Source organism: Perissodus microlepis, chromosome 11 (genome assembly GCF_051167445.1).
Source record: "Perissodus microlepis isolate ML-2025 ecotype Zambia chromosome 11, ASM5116744v1, whole genome shotgun sequence".
NCBI classification, from domain to species: Eukaryota; Metazoa; Chordata; class Actinopteri; order Cichliformes; family Cichlidae; genus Perissodus; species Perissodus microlepis.
In genome coordinates, this window is record NC_140471.1 from 7,404,555 (window position 1) to 7,419,892 (window position 15,338).

The 15,338-nt window shown below is 43.5% G+C and overlaps 2 protein-coding genes across 5 annotated transcripts in view; one reads left to right on the forward strand and one right to left on the reverse strand.

The window, feature by feature from the left end:
• Nucleotides 1-119: 119 nt before the first annotated feature.
• rgs22 (regulator of G protein signaling 22) lies at nucleotides 120-14,188 on the forward strand. Its single transcript, XM_084942714.1, has 24 exons — nucleotides 120-213; nucleotides 303-331; nucleotides 430-492; nucleotides 573-755; nucleotides 849-934; nucleotides 1,718-1,833; nucleotides 1,954-2,668; nucleotides 2,775-2,936; nucleotides 3,137-3,314; nucleotides 4,004-4,126; nucleotides 4,557-4,658; nucleotides 5,577-5,771; nucleotides 6,309-6,401; nucleotides 6,912-7,084; nucleotides 7,183-7,345; nucleotides 8,809-8,973; nucleotides 10,576-10,647; nucleotides 11,171-11,329; nucleotides 11,757-11,936; nucleotides 12,020-12,208; nucleotides 12,289-12,462; nucleotides 12,714-12,813; nucleotides 13,357-13,464; nucleotides 13,561-14,188. The coding sequence occupies exons 1-24, from the start codon at nucleotides 192-194 to the stop codon at nucleotides 13,575-13,577; spliced, it is 3,567 nt and encodes a 1,188-aa protein (XP_084798840.1). The 5' UTR covers nucleotides 120-191; the 3' UTR covers nucleotides 13,578-14,188.
• Nucleotides 13,752-15,338, reverse strand: part of vps13b (vacuolar protein sorting 13 homolog B) — a 298,568-nt gene continuing 296,981 nt past the window's right edge. For all 4 annotated transcript variants that reach the window (XM_084942710.1, XM_084942712.1, XM_084942711.1 and 1 more), the window contains 3 exons: nucleotides 15,115-15,283; nucleotides 14,925-15,005; nucleotides 13,752-14,690 (listed from right to left, as the gene is read on the reverse strand). In XM_084942710.1, coding sequence (XP_084798836.1) covers nucleotides 14,442-14,690; nucleotides 14,925-15,005; nucleotides 15,115-15,283 — 499 coding nt within the window. In that variant the 3' untranslated portion in view covers nucleotides 13,752-14,441. The remainder of the gene's footprint in view (nucleotides 14,691-14,924; nucleotides 15,006-15,114; nucleotides 15,284-15,338) is intronic.

The following is a 15,338-nucleotide window of genomic DNA, read 5'->3' on the forward strand; positions in this document are numbered from 1 at the left end:
TGGGGTATTAAAGAAGAAACTCTAAATTGTATTATTTTCTCTGGTTCTGTCTGGTTAAACTTTTACTGCCCCCCTGTGTTTTGAAAATGCGTCCACTTCCATAGCAACCTGGACTCACAGTGATTGAGTTTGACTTTCTGAGTAAGCCCGTCTAAAAGTACTGTCTGCCATTTTTATTTTTAAGGAAAAGCATGTGTGGATTCATTTCAACAGGTAAGAGCAGCACTTTAAACACATCTCAGTTTACTCATGTTTTTACAACTAGCGTGTTGGAAATTTGAGTTTTTCTTTCTCTTTGCAAGAGTTTCTCCGCCTTACTGTGGACAGTTTTGTGAGTAAAAGTTTAGATTCCTCATATTTTCCCCAGTCTGTTACAGCTTGGACAGAATATTTGTTTTTTTAAGCGTTTTAATGTTGATCTTCACACAGGAGAGCTCTCTGGCCTCTGATGATGTACTGGCTCACTTCTTCAATGATTTCCTAAGTGCGCCGGTAATGTAGGCCTGACATAGATATGCAGAACTTTGACATGGCTCAAAGCAGTTTTTCTTACCTTCGCATGTTTTTGCCAGTCTTTCCCAGAGGCTTTGCGGTACAACCGGGAGACGGGGCTGTTTGAGATGGCGAGTAGAGCGGCAGAGTTTGTCTCCACAAGAATCCGATCAGCCCTTTACAACAGAAAATCACAGCTTCTTGCTGTTGACCCGTCACTGCTCACCAAAATGCCCCCAATAGACAATCATTACACTGTCTGTGTAAGTAGCTGCTAGCAAAATGTTTGTGTGTGTTTGTATGGAGGGGTAGAAATCTCTATACTGGATTGAAGAACTTGTCCCTGACATTCACAGTGCCTGGACAGAGAGCAAGGAATGCAGTGGATCAAAAAGGAAAGATTCCCCTTTTTCCTTCAAAGTGATTGTTATCATGAATACAGGTAAAGTGTTAAATCCTGTTGAAACAAATGTTTTAATGCATTCGTTTTGCAGGCAAGTTTCATCTAATTTTTACCTACATTTTCTCTTTACCTATGAAATGTGATTTCTTTGCAGTATCCAGACAGTGTGCTAAGATGCCTTAATGCTGACTTTGCTGTCTCCTTATTTTATGATGAACAAGTAAAGTCTGGGTCTCTTTTTAGTGTAATGTGTAGTCTTTAAATTGCACTATTTTGTCAGTAATCTTTGACTGGACTTACATGAAGTGTAATAACAAAGTGTTTTAACTTCTAAAAGAAGTATCGATTTAAGATACTACTTTCAGATCTGAGACTAATCTCTTTTAAGAAGCCTAAAGGCTTCAAGAATCTCTGCAGAGAGATCCATGCTAACTTATAGCCTGCACATAGAAGCAGCAATACAACAGCAGCCATGTAAAGGCCATTCTTTTGAATCTTTTGTCTTGTCTCTCTGCCTCACCAGTTGTGGCACAGGGCTGTGCCTCCCTGAGGCTGTTGTTTTCCTGGAGGTTTCTACCTGTTATGAGGGAGTTTTTCCTTTCTACTGCTGCCAAGCACTTTCTCATCGGGGGTTGTCTGATTGTGGGGTTTTCTCTGTATTATTGTAGGGTCTTTTTCTTACAATAAAAAGGGCCTTGAGACAACTGATGTTGTATTTAAATAAAACTGAATTCAACTGAATTAAAAAAAGAATGTTTTTAAGAAATCTTGCTTGTGTATTTTCCAACTGGCAGTGCCTCCTCTCTCTGTGATTTTCCCCAGACTAGCCAAGCTTCTGCTTCAGTGGGACCCAAACTTGTGTATTCACAGAAGGAAAAGCAGTTCAGTTCGGACCACCCTGTCAGCCCCTCAACTGCGTTCCTTAAAATTAAACACGGGTAATACTAATGTAGTAAATGTCTTGTCCTGCAGTGCAGCAAAACAAAATGTGTATGTATCCTGTGAGTATAAAAATAAGAACTATGTGTGTCCCATGTTTTTATTTCCTCACATCTCAGGGTTTATGAGCACACACAATCTTACATGTCTAACATCTCTGCAAAAGGAACAACTTATTCCAAAAAGCAGTGACTCAACCAGATGTTACTCCAGCTGGTCTGAGCCAGAAAGCCTGTGTTCCTTTCCCCCTTTGTCCTCATCAGGTTTCTCCTCTGCTCACCTTCAAAGTGGGGAACCTCAGGAACTTAAGAGCTCACAAACAGAGCGGAGTGTCTGCTCTGTTAGTAAAGAGAAACACCTGAAAGAGATCAGTAGCCTGGCATCAAATTCTCCTGAACAACACTTGGAGTACCTGGCTGTCCAAGTGACTGAACAGGTGCTTAAAGACACAATGAATGTAACGGATGGTCCGAACCAGGCAGACACTTGGGAGTGTTTCAGCAAGTCAGGAGATCAGGCAAACTGTAGCAGCACAGACAGATCCTGTAAATGTGACCTTAACCGACATCTCAACAGAGGAAGACTGGAGGGGGAGAAAGAGAGAAGTCAACGTGGCAAGAGGGGGTGTGGATGGGATAAGAAGGATCAGGAAGAGGGGAGCAGAGCCACAAACCAGGAAGATGTCCCTTATACTTGTTGCAATGATACAGGTTTCTATGGAAGCTTGGATAAGTTTAGGGAGTTTTTACAAGGAACGTCAGGAGAGAAGCTCCTTAATCTCTGGATGGATATAGAGAGACTGAAGGCTACACGGGACAAAGAGCGGAAGCACAGGTAAACACACCTGTCTTATTCTGCAGCTCGAAAAGTTCTAAATATTCAAGCAGAATTTATTGTCTTTTGTTAAGTGAAATAAATTTTCAATGTGGTATTGTTTCAGGTATTTGGTTCTCATGAGAAGCTGCTACCTGCTGAGCAGCAGTCAGTTCAGTCTGAATACGGAGCTGCTCTCCAGACTGGGACTGACTACCTCCCCCTGCTGGACAGAGGACAAACTGCGCTCAGTTCAGACCTGCCTCACTGAGCCTCTGCTCCACTACTGGTGAGATCTGCAGTGTTTATCTTCTAAATGTCAGTGACTGTGTCTAGAATGCATCCATAAAAATGACCTTTACATTTACTCCTGTATTACATTTATTATTTTGTTGTCTTGTATAATTATTGATTGTGTTCTGTATAAACTGGGTTTTCATATGTTATAATTTTGCATGTGTCTAAATCTTCTCCCTCTCTTTTCTGCAGGGTTCCTCGGTTCTGGACATCTTTGTGCCATCAGGAAGACCATAGTAACTCCTCTGATGTGGAGCTGAGGACAGGGTGGTGTTACAGCTCTTCTTTGGGCTCACAGCCTCGCTGTTACTCAACGTTCTTACGAACTGACACCTGCTCGCCCCAGTCTTCCCATACTGTCCGTACACAGGTAGGTGTATTGAGATATAAGCTTATATATGTGCTTAAAAGCTTTATGGCAGGAAATCAAGCCCACAAAAGCATCATGAGGCAACAATAGTGAAACCCATACACATAGAGAGCTTTATTTTGGCTCTGCTTGAAAATGTGGGATAATCATTCAACTGCACAGCAATATGCTATCACAGTTAGCTTTGTGGCTGTGTCCCTCTTTGGGAGCTGAAAAACAACCCAGAGTTTTTATCAGTCAGCAGTAAAAAAGGATTAAAAGATAGATTTTAGTGAAATAAATATGAACATGAGAGTATCGGCCAGCTCTTGTTTATACTTGTATAAATTGTACAACTTGGTAGTTTCTCCCTCTAGTCATCCATGCTCCTCATGCATGCACTCTACACCCTGCTGGGGTCCTCTCCCACTGCCATCTCCTGGTTTGTGAACCACTGCAGGAAGTGATTTATCAAACATCTTTTCCAGTCTAAAAACATACAAAACAGAGACAAACGGGAAAACTATTCAAGCTGTGTCTTTGCACGCTAAGGATTCACCTGTTTTGATAGATTTTTGTAGTGACTAAACAATGTACTGTGGGAAAATAATTTTAAAGCCAAAACAAATGAAAATCAACTAGTTTTCACTCCAGCTTTACCTAGTTATTTTATATAAACCCTTAAAAGTTTTTGTATTGTATTTCATCAGGTGATGTCCAGCAGAAGTCAACTACAGTGCAGCACAATGATGGAAAAGATGCTGCAGGCTCTTTGTGCTGAGTCTCGTGCTGGCTCATACTTCACACACTTCTGTGAACAATCTGGAAACCAGGTACAAACAGCTGCAGATGTTAACGAACTGTTTTAGAGAACACGAGGCAGAAAAAAAAGAAGCTCGAGGTAATTTAAAAGTGGTGCCAAAGAGTTTCTTCAGCTGAGCAGCTAAGACTATTGTTTGCAATTCTCCACAGTGCTGTGCTGCTGTAGATGATGGCAGGTTGCTTTGTGCTTTGTGCTTTTTGTTTGTGAAATGCATTGCTGTCATTCTCCTTTATACAATTATGTGTAGCTTATGTTTTACCCTGTGCCACATAGATTAAGAATCTGGGCTCATGTATGGAAACGGTTTCTTTTTAAAGCTTGACCCAACCACTAACTTGTGCTCTAACCGTTATAAATTCACATTAATGGATTGAAGTACACCTAAATATAACTCAGCTGACAGGGTTTTTGATGTGTTCAACACTGTTTTCCTGTCCCAGCTGTGGGTGAATGCACTTTACTTCTGGACTGACCTGCAGTATTACCGTGAGCTCTTCTACCAGGATGGTCTGGACCCTTACAGAGTGCAGAGAGAGGCACAGGTCAGCACACGCAAACACACAAGCTGTTATCACTGTCGGTGTGTATGCACCACACAAAGATATGACACTAATTCATTCAGTTTGATGCTAATGTTGGCTTTTTAGTACAGTTACTGCAGGAAACAAGAAGCACATGCAGTGTTTTTGCATGAAATATGAAATCTTGGGTCTGTATATTTAGGTGTATTTGGTTATATGCCTCTAATAAAAGAATAATAAAATATTGAGAGAGATAAAGAGAGCTCAATTAGAGAGGATGCCAGGAAAAAATCACCAGTTATAATAAGGTAAAGCTGAGGAGATCAGATGTCTTAAATAAGCAGCCAGTAGTTAAAAGGCAATAAAACAGAGGTTGTGTATTAGATTTTCTATTATTCTCCCTTTTACGGATACGCACGCACGCACGCACGCACGCACGCACGCACGCACGCACCTGCCCTTGTGTATTTGATCTGTTAGCTTGCCACTCCCATTCTCCTCTCTGCTTCTCTTTCAGCCCTCTTCACCCCCTCACACTAAGCGGAGAGATTTAAACTCCCATAAAAACAAGTGAGTCAGACCCCCCCAGCTTTGCGCCAGTCCAGTCACCCAGAACCACCCAGCCTGACTGCAGCTGGCCCAGGGAGGAAAGCAGGCAGTTCTGGTCCAAAATACCTCACAGTGAAACCTATTTTCCTTCAGTTAACCTTTAGTTCACCAGAGCAGTGACATTTAGATGATCTTTCCATAATTCTGAGGCCAAGCGGGGTAACTGACTGACATTTATGTGGTGTGAGGGCAGCAGTGATGAGCGATAGTGAAGACTGTGTGCAAGAGAGCGCAGCGGTGGTGAAGAGAAACGTTTCTGACCTTAATACAGTTTTATGACTCCTTCTTTCCTCGCCTCTTGTCTCCTCTTGTCTCCTCTCTTCTCCTCAGTTCCTTTACTCCACATATCTTTTCAGCTCTGCCAGGAGGCGCTTTGGTGTTGATGAGAAGTTGAGAAGGGAGGTGTATGACAGACTGATGCCCCCGTTTGAGGAGCTGTTTGACAGGGTCGAGGAACACGCACTGAACATCCTGGTGGAGGCGTGGACCATGATGGTCAACAGGGACACAGAGTCTTTCCAGCAGGTAACCGCAGCGCTGCATTAGCACACACTGCTTCATAAACTTCAGTTTATGTGGAGAAACTAGGCTTCCTTGAGTATTTCTGAAGGTTTGATTACACTGAGGCCTAATTAAAGGAGAGATTGTTTTAAACATGGATAAGCATCTGGTTTTTGACAAGCAAGAAAGTGACTTTCCCATGTGTGTGCTAGTGTTTATGTTGCTGTGTTTAGAAATCCAGAAAGATCAAACTGATCAGGCTTGTTAGTTTGAGGGTAAGGTTTCCCAAAGAGCCTTGCGGATTGGATTTAGATAGTTGCAACTCAGAAAGTGTCCATCACACTGTCCACTTTAATTTAAAAGCATAAAAGACGAAGAAATGCAGCGAATTCTCACATTTCAGAACCTTGAAATATGGACACTCAGATGTTTCTGACTGTAAAAATGATTTAAATGATAAATCAGTCATGAAAATATTTAATGCTTAGTTTTTGTTTTTGTGTGTGTGTGTGTGTGTGTGTGTGTGTGTGTGTGTGTGTGTGTGTGTGTGTGTGTGTGCAGGTAGCTGTGCAGGAGGAGGTGCGCTCCATTGACAGCTGGGAGTACAGAGAACTGTGCAGCCTATACGAGGAATCACATCTGCGACTGGAGCAGGTCAGATCAGCATCCAGCAGTAATAAGATCTATAAAATGCTCGCACTGAGAGTTATTAGGCAGTAAACACACCTGCGAGCGTGAAACGGCTGTGTAAACATAAATGTGAAAATGTATTGCCTAGTAACAATGTTGATTATCTACTGCTATGAGACTGCTTTACTTGGCACAGATGCATTATTTGCAATGATGTCATACCGCTGGTAAAAAAAAAAAGAACAAATGGTCTTTAGGGTGACTTTCGAACATCTAGGAGGCAGGATGAAGCATGGTTTGCAGGAGAAACATCAATTAGCTTTAAAGCTTTATTTTACTGAGGATTTGTCCTCAGCTTGCATTTTAAAACTGGACTTTCAGTGATGAAGTGCTGGATGAATCTTTGTGTGAATGGGTGAAAATGTCTGGTGGTCTAAAGTGCTTTAAGTGGTCAGTTAGATTCGACACTATCCGTCCTACTGTCTGTCTTCACTGTTTCCATCTTCCTCTCCTCTCGCTGCATCTGTCCTGCAGGGGGAGCAGTGCAGCTCCATGCTATCTGCTTCATCTATTACACCTTCTACACACACTTCTGACTCTTGGTCCAGAGTGTCTCCAAATTACCGTGGTTACCGTTTAGGCTCCTTACTTCGTCACCGCCATGAGATCGGGCACTTCATGTCTTTCCTACAAAATCAGAACGCCAGGTGAACTGCAGATTTTAGACTTTACCTATAATATTCATAAACAGTTATAATAAGAAATGTATATGGAAACACCATCCAATGGATTTGCTTTTGTTTAGTATCCATCTGATGTGCTGGCTGGATCTAGAGCAGTATAGGAGGACTCCTCGGCAGCACAAGGCTATCAGGCAGGAGAGATCAGCATGGATTGCTGCCAGATACCTCAACAGGAAGTACTTCTTTGGCTCTGACAGCCCTGCCACGACAGAACAACAGAATGATGTAAGTCAGCCCATCTAAATATTTTAAAACCATATTAAACGTACCCATGTTGCCTCAGTAGCAACTCCAAAGAATATGAGTTATTGTCAACTTCCTGGGAAAGCCTCACAGAGACAGAGGAAGTAGGAACAGGCCGCCCGTGACATGACTATTCCAAGATGGGATTTGAGCTCCAGCTGAGGATCAGCATCCAGATTTGATAAGCAGAGGCTGCTGCAGCTCTCACACAATTCCCCCATCTCCCTCCTCGGGACTCCTGCAGACTTGACGCTGACAGCTCTGACAGCGGGGTGTTGGCAGCGAGCGGGAGATGAGAGAACATGGTTGGAATTAAAAGGAGAAGAAGAGGAGAATGTTTTGGATCCAAGAAGACAGAGATGATCAGCTCCAGCAACGAGGACAGTAGGATGAAATCTGTCCTGACGTTTATAGTGGGAGATGAGGTTTCTGGGTTCTAAGATTACTCCACGAGGGTGTGGTGCGTAGAGTCAGGATGAGTAGATGGGACATGCAGCGGTTGGCGTGGTTTTCTCTTTGGGCCCACAGAGATGCTTGTTTTTCTTACGTGTTACAGGACGCTGGTTCTGATGTGATTTTTTAGCTGTAATGAGATAATCTATTAGTGAAATTTGTACAACTGCCACGCAAAAAGGTTGAAGTTAGATATTTTTGCCACTATTTTATCTTTTTTCTATTCATTTGTCTCATCCCTGGGTTGCTGCATACATACAGCGGTTGCAGTTAAACAATAGTCTAATGTGGTTCTTGGGTTCAGATAGGCATGCAGCGCACTTGTTGGCATGAATTAAACTCTTTTGTCTGATTTTTTTTTTCTTTAGTCACTTGTCATCCTCATCTCATAAATACCATCAGAATAAATATTTGAACTGAGGATTTGAATTAGAAAGCCAATTCCAGTGGAAGGATCGGGCCTGGCTGCCGTTCTTGCATCTCAGTGTTGGTTCTTGTCTGCGTGAGCAATGTAGAGAGACTGACAGCTTTACTGCTTTGGCCCTTCATTCTTCAGTCACTCAGTCATCCAGTCACAGATTGGCCCCCTTTCATCTGCTCACTCCCACCGCGGTGCCATGACTGGTTCTCATTTCTGAAGCGAGTGTATGCGTGCACGCGTGCACGCGTGCAGAATGAGATGAGAGAAACTATAAAGGAGATATAAAAAGAGAGACACGGCCAAATCGATGCATGAAGACAGAAAGCAGAAAGAGGGGAGATGAAGAGAGCAGTGGGTTTGTGGGAATGAAGAAGAGCACAGCAGGAAGCACAAAGGAGAGGAGCTGTCAGTGGGGTTTCCCACTGTGGGCAGTTTTTCTTTCTCCCGTCCACCTCGACCGTCATGTGTTCCTCGTATAGAAATCTATAGACGTGTCCGTTCAGTCTGCTTCAAACACGTGCAGCCGTGAGCCGGCACTCCCTCATGTTCTTTCCTGTGTGTCTGTGTGCAGATTTTGCATTTGGCAGGTGGAATTGAGCGTCTGAAGTTGGAGTGCCTCTCAAACCCAGTCGTCGTGGAGATCCAGGACGTCGTGAGGAATCACATCGAGAAAACATGGCTGCCTCTGTTTCTGTCCACAACAGAGTTCATCGAACGGCAGAAACGCAGACCAGAGGTGGACATACTCTCACACTTTCCTTTACAAAAGACGCCAATGAATCATCAGCTATTTGACTCATGCAGGTTATACTGAAGGTCCATTACTTGAGAAAAACAATGGTTAGTAACAGTGGAATTTATACACACTGTGAGTGCAAGGGCGAAAGTTAAGTACTGTGATTACATCAATCATAAGCTAAGGACATATTTTTCTATTCTAACTGGAATTTCTCAGGTTGGCTGCTGTGACCTCTGAAGGCATTTGAAAGATATTTTTAGCCCTATTTCTTTTCCTTTTTGCCTTTCGCAGGCTGCTGTTGTACCTAAGAACATGTTCTTAATGATGTAGTTAAAGGTTACATTCATTCCTGGTACGTGTTGTAGTAAAAATAGGAATTTTACAAAAGCATGGCCCGTTTGTCGCTCAGCTTCACCTGGCATCTATTCAGCAAACTGCACAGTCATGGCAGTTTGTGCACGTGCTGCTCATAGCTTTAGTTAACTTTAAAAAGGTTTTAAACTTTAAGTGCCTTTAATACAAAATAATCTCCAGAGTAAAGTATACAGATTTTGGTGATTCCCTGAACAGCAGGACAAAGTTTGAATACTGGATCGGCTGTAAAGACATTCCATAGGGAAGTATCCTTTGGACTTCAGCGACTTCAGCATGTTGATATTTGCAGTTTCGTGTAAAACACCTGGAAAATTCTCTTAAAGAGACCTCAGGCCTAATGAGAGTTTAGTTGTACATAAACTCCGTCGTGTTATATAATATCACTGTCGTAAAGTAAATGCAAACTGTTCTCCTGAAGCCTACACTTGAGAACTGTTCTTCTGTTTTGCTGAATATTTGTTGTAATATCACTTATTGCAAAGCTTACAACATTTCCTAGTTGTCTTGTGTTTATTTGCACACATCCAGCCTTCTAATACGCTTTCATGATGTCACCAAAGTCAGCAGAGCACACTGACATTAACGATGCTGCAGAGAAGCCTCTTTAACAAAGGTCAGGAGATTTAAGACACTGAATGATTAAAAAGAGTAGACGTGATTTTCACCCCCTTTGATCTTCTGCTTCAGCTGTACCACGTGCACGTGTTTGATTCCTGGAGTGTAATGGTGCTGAGAGCAAACTGATATAAGAAGTCAGGCACACATTAATGTTACGTGAGCAACCATTATGCACAATTACCCTGCAGTCACTCTCTCAGGTTGCCTCATCAGGTAGAAACCCATAAACCTGGGATTCTGCTTCATTATGTTATCAAGTTTAGTCACACTGATCCTCTCATTAGGTAATGAGAGGCAGACACAGGTTAGCATTACACCGTGCAGGAGGAGACGAGCGGAAGGTGGAAAAGCTGGTTAAGAGGTGACGAGGAAGACGGCGAGGTCGTCTGAGACGGATGACATCAGGGAACTAAAGAGCTCGCTAGGAGGAGATAGAAGGAAATGCAGACGTGGGGCAGGTTAAAGGTCTAAAAAAAAAAAGAAGTGCAGGCAGAGCTTTGGTTACAGCCAGCAACAGGGAGCAGTAGAGAGGTCTGAGAAGTGTTCCTAGTTATACTCCCTTTCTGACGTTTGACCTGTTTGCACGTGTTTGTGTGTGTGTGGCAGCCACAAGAGGTGGCGGGCAGGCTCTCACAGCACGTCCACCGTCAACGCAGAGCAAGAAAAGAAGCCTGGAAGGTAAGGAGAAATCCTCCAGGGGAAGCTGGATATTTTTTAAATGGATAAAAATAAGGCATTTCCTGGCCTGAAAGCATGTGCGATTTAGTTCATGACTTGGCTTTAAGCACTGGCTTTGTCAGACACCATTTTGGCCTTGGGGTTAGTTTTCTCAAATTGGATCCAGAATAAATAAGATTAAAGCATCATTACTAACCTTCCTTTAATAGTTTTTGGAGTGATTTCCACACAGCTCTGTTCCCGTCCTCTCATCGCAGGACACAGATATAAAACATGTACATTTCACATTAGGAGCAGGATGATTACAGGAAGACGTTTTCATACATGATTGTGACCATCACGTTTATGATCATGAGGTCATCACTGGCAAATAACGAGTATCATTATCTCAGTATCTGTGAGCTAAGAGTGGAACTCAGAGGTCAGCCGCTGTACAGGAGAACACTGTACTGTATCGGGGTAGGTGATGGCGGACAGTGTGTCACAGATAACCCAAAGAATCCTGTGTCATGTGTCCCTGCAGGCCGAGGGCTTGTGGATGAGTTCCACCAAAGAGATCCTACTGTTCCGACAAACCCTGCTCAACCCTGTCACCTGCCAGCAGTTCCAGGACTTTGTCTACTCGAAGGGAGGCTTCCTGGAGAATGATGTGCTCTTTTGGTTAGAGGTGCAGAGGTACAAGGTAAAATATCTTGTAATATCTAAAAGAACAAATGCTTTCTCAGTCTTTTCCCGTCTCCCTCAGCTGTAAACCAGAACCAGCCACCGGTGGATCTTTGAAATGTCTGTTAAAATTTGACTGCTGTTTCTAAATGAACACTTTGCCCTCTCTGCTTAGAAGTCTTTATTAGCCAAACCTACTGTGTTACTGTATATCTGAGCCAATATCTACGATTTGTGAGTCCAACTCTAAAAGCAAGTCAAAAATAATGTAAGAAATGCTTGATGTGCAGTTTGAATATGGAAAAAAAAAAGAAGCTAGCCCTAGTTTTCCTATCTCGGTACAAAAATTCCTCAATGATTGCAAACATTTGTGGAACAGTGGGAACACAGAATTGTTCCCATGTTACTTTTCATTCCTCCTTTTCCCTCTTTGCTTTTGAATGCAGGACCTCTGTCATTCCCACAGTGATGATGCCACCATCCAGCAAAAAGTCTCCACAATCATCAGCTGTTTCATCAACTCTTCCATGCCCCCGGCCCTGCAGATAGACATTCCTCCCCAACAGGCTCAGCACATTCTGGAGAAACGCCACGAGCTGGGCCCTTACATCTTTCGAGAGGCTCAGGTACTCGCGTCACATGTGCGGGTCGAACATTTACAGACTTTTTTCTCTTGTATGTGTACTTCAAGCTATTCTTCTCCCCGTAGATGTCAGTGTTTGATGAATTACTGAAGTTTTGGCCCGAGTTTCAGGAGCTTATCAGCAGCATCCAAGAGGAGCAACTTATTCCTCTGCTGCAGGAGAAACGAGTCAAGCACAGAGCCAGAGTAAGGAGACAGAGAAGGAGGGAGGAAGAGGAGGAGGAAGAGAAAAACAAAGGAAGGAGGAGAGCCCAGGTGAGGAAATGACGGCGACACAACATAAAAATCTGTGACAGGAAAAAAAAACTTAATCAAAAATCTAACTCTTTGTTCAGGAAGACATGGAGAGTCAAGAGACCAGTGTTACAGAAGAGGATGAGGATGATGAAGATGAGGAGGAGGAGGGGGATGATGATGATGATCAAGACGAAGCAAATGAACCAGAAGAAAGAAGTGAGAAAAAGCAGTGGAGCACACGGAGCAGAGTGTTGTTCACACCCACACAGACGGTGAGGAGCTGCCATGTGTTTGTCGTGTGAAGCTGAAAATGTGTTTCAGAAAAATGAATTTAAACCAAAACCAACGATATCCTTCTATGTGGGAGCACAAGATGCTAAAATAAAACTCCCTGACAACACAAAGTCCAAACAAGGCCTCGTCAGTCTCGACCACAGACCATAACGGAGAAACTCGATGCTCTAATTGAACCGTTTTTCTAATCACGTTTGATGCAACTTGATTTCTGGGCATTTGTCTTCAGTTGTCGTGGTCCTACTCCAAGTATATGGCAGGTCTGAAAAGAGAGGAGGTGCTGCTGAGCAGACGGAGTCAACTGGAAACCACCTTCTCCACGGCCTCAGGTACTCGCACACACACACCGCTTTTTTCTCTGAGCTCAGCTAGGCTCCCGTATCCACGGTTTTTGACTGCTACTATTCAGATTAAATGCAGGAAACCATAACAATGAAATGACATTTTGCCTTTTTCCCACAGTAAAATCCAGGCTACATTTTCCAAGGCTTTGATATTACGCGGCAGTTGAAGCCAAAGTACTGTCAAACTGACCTGCTCCACATATCTGAACTGTCTCATTGGGCAAAAGTTCAGCCAAAACAGCCACTTCAGCCCATCCATTAATTATCAATGTTCTGTGAACGAGTCAGTTCCAGCCCATAATGAATGAGGATACATGGAAATGAAGCATAGTGCAAATGGTGTTTTAATGGGATGGTATAGAGGAGCGATGCTGTTAGGATCACAGATGGAGATCATCACTGATGTCTGCGGCAGCCACACATGTGACACAGTCCACACGAGTACTAAACATAATGTCTTTAACAGATAAATAGCCCTTCTTATTCTTAATGACTGCTGTGTTTACCGCGTCTTCCTCCCCCTGCCAGAGTCCTCTTCTAACCGTAGCATTAAGTCAGCGAGCAGCGAGCAGAGCTACCGGCAGCCCTCACAGCGCTCCTCCAGAACAAACAGCAAACAGTGTAACAGATACAACCGTGAGTGGACATATTGTAGAAACACTCTCTCAGCAGCCGTTTTGTCTTAGACAGGACAGGCTGGGCTTTATTTTATTATTATTTTTTAAACTGCAGGAGGTGTTAGAGCCTGAAGTGAAACCAGAGTGTGAGGAGTGACTCCATGCAGCGTGACTTTAACAGGGGAAGGTGACCGACGCCGTCATCGGAGCGCCAGCGCTGAAAACCGAGAGCTCAGAGGCTACTGATGTATGTCAGAGTGTGTGACAAACACCACGCTGTGAAACGCAAATCTCTGACACTTGAGATAATTTCATTTGTTTAATAAAAAGTTTCTCCATTAATATATTATAGATTTAAATCTTCCATAGAGCTCAGTGGTGAAACAATACAAAAGGCAACATTAACATGTTTGCATCGTGAGGGATTGGCATCGACAAAGAAAACAGTGTTACTGTCAAACAAGTGTTACATTATCATCTTTAAAAAACATTTTGGTTTAGCATCTAACATCCATCAACAGATATATAATATTGCACTTCACATTGGCATGAGACACCGACTCATAAGCAGAATGTAAACACACAGAGCTGCTCGTGCAGAGTGAACTCTTCCAGATGGGTTCGTTAGGAAAGGCTCCGACTGCTGCGGCCTGCACATTTGTATCTGTAATGGCGACAGAGCTCTGATTGGATTTAGTGTCCACTGAAATGTTTTTCCACAATTAAAACTGATCCCACTAATGTTCTTTGTGACTATGTGGTGACTTTTCTTTATCAGAAAATATCTTTCAAAGGCAGTTTCTAGGAATTCTAGACACGTCTAAGGCATGGTCGACCAGGTGAACACATTTAGATATAAAACCCCCTCGTTTTTACACCAAAATGTTTTGCATAAATGAGAAGAGTCAAAGTACAAGATACTTGTTTTTTTCACATTTTACATTAAATTGGAAAAATTGTTTCTGAAGCTGAAAGCCACACATGAGTTTTCACGAATCAGTGGAATCCAATGCGTAAGGCTTTGTTCTTCACCATGGTGAACTTGCTGACAAACACTTTTGCAAAGGCGGGGTCCACCAGGTAGCGATAACACTTGGTGACCGAGGGCGGGGGCTCTGTGAGCGTCACTGGGGGCTGCAGCTGGAGGGAAGCTGCAGAGGGGGAAAGAAACTGAGAGGCACGCATCACGTAATCCACCAGCCTCCGATACTGCTGCTCGGACAGACGCTCACGAACACCGTCACCCTGAGAGAGAGAACACACACACACACGGTTACACTGCTGCTGCACCTGCCAGCTGCAGCAGAGCTAACTAAATCATACATCAAGGTTTAGGAATGCTTGTGCACACTGCTGGAAGAAATTAGTCTGGTCTTAATTAACTGCGGCACGTGATGCCATTAACATCAGTGCAGGAGTTAGAGACTCTGACTCCAACTGTGTGATCGCTGCACAGCTTCATTACTTTTACAGCCTCACCTCAGCATCACTAGTAACTGTCTGCTGCTGTAACGTGAGTGTGAGCTCGCCCTGGTGTCCTGGTTCCTGCTGACACTCCACCTGGAGGCGGCAAGTGGTTTAACATTCACGTCATTATCTATAAAAGGCCCACGAGTTGTTCTCTGAGAAATGTCATCAGACTCTTTAATTCTTTGTGTCTGTGAGTTACCTCTGTGATGGGAAAGGCCTGCTGCTGGGTGTCCTCGCTGAGGCTGACGACAAAGAGCACCTCAGACGTGAGCAGCAGACAGCCGGCGTGCTCCTGACCTGACCCGCTTACGATGGTCACATCCAGGGACATGTGGAGCTCTGGACGCCCCAGAGACTGCAGCATTTTCCTGCAGTCAGAGAAAGCAGGGACGAGTAGACGCTATGAAACCAGCTGGGATCTTT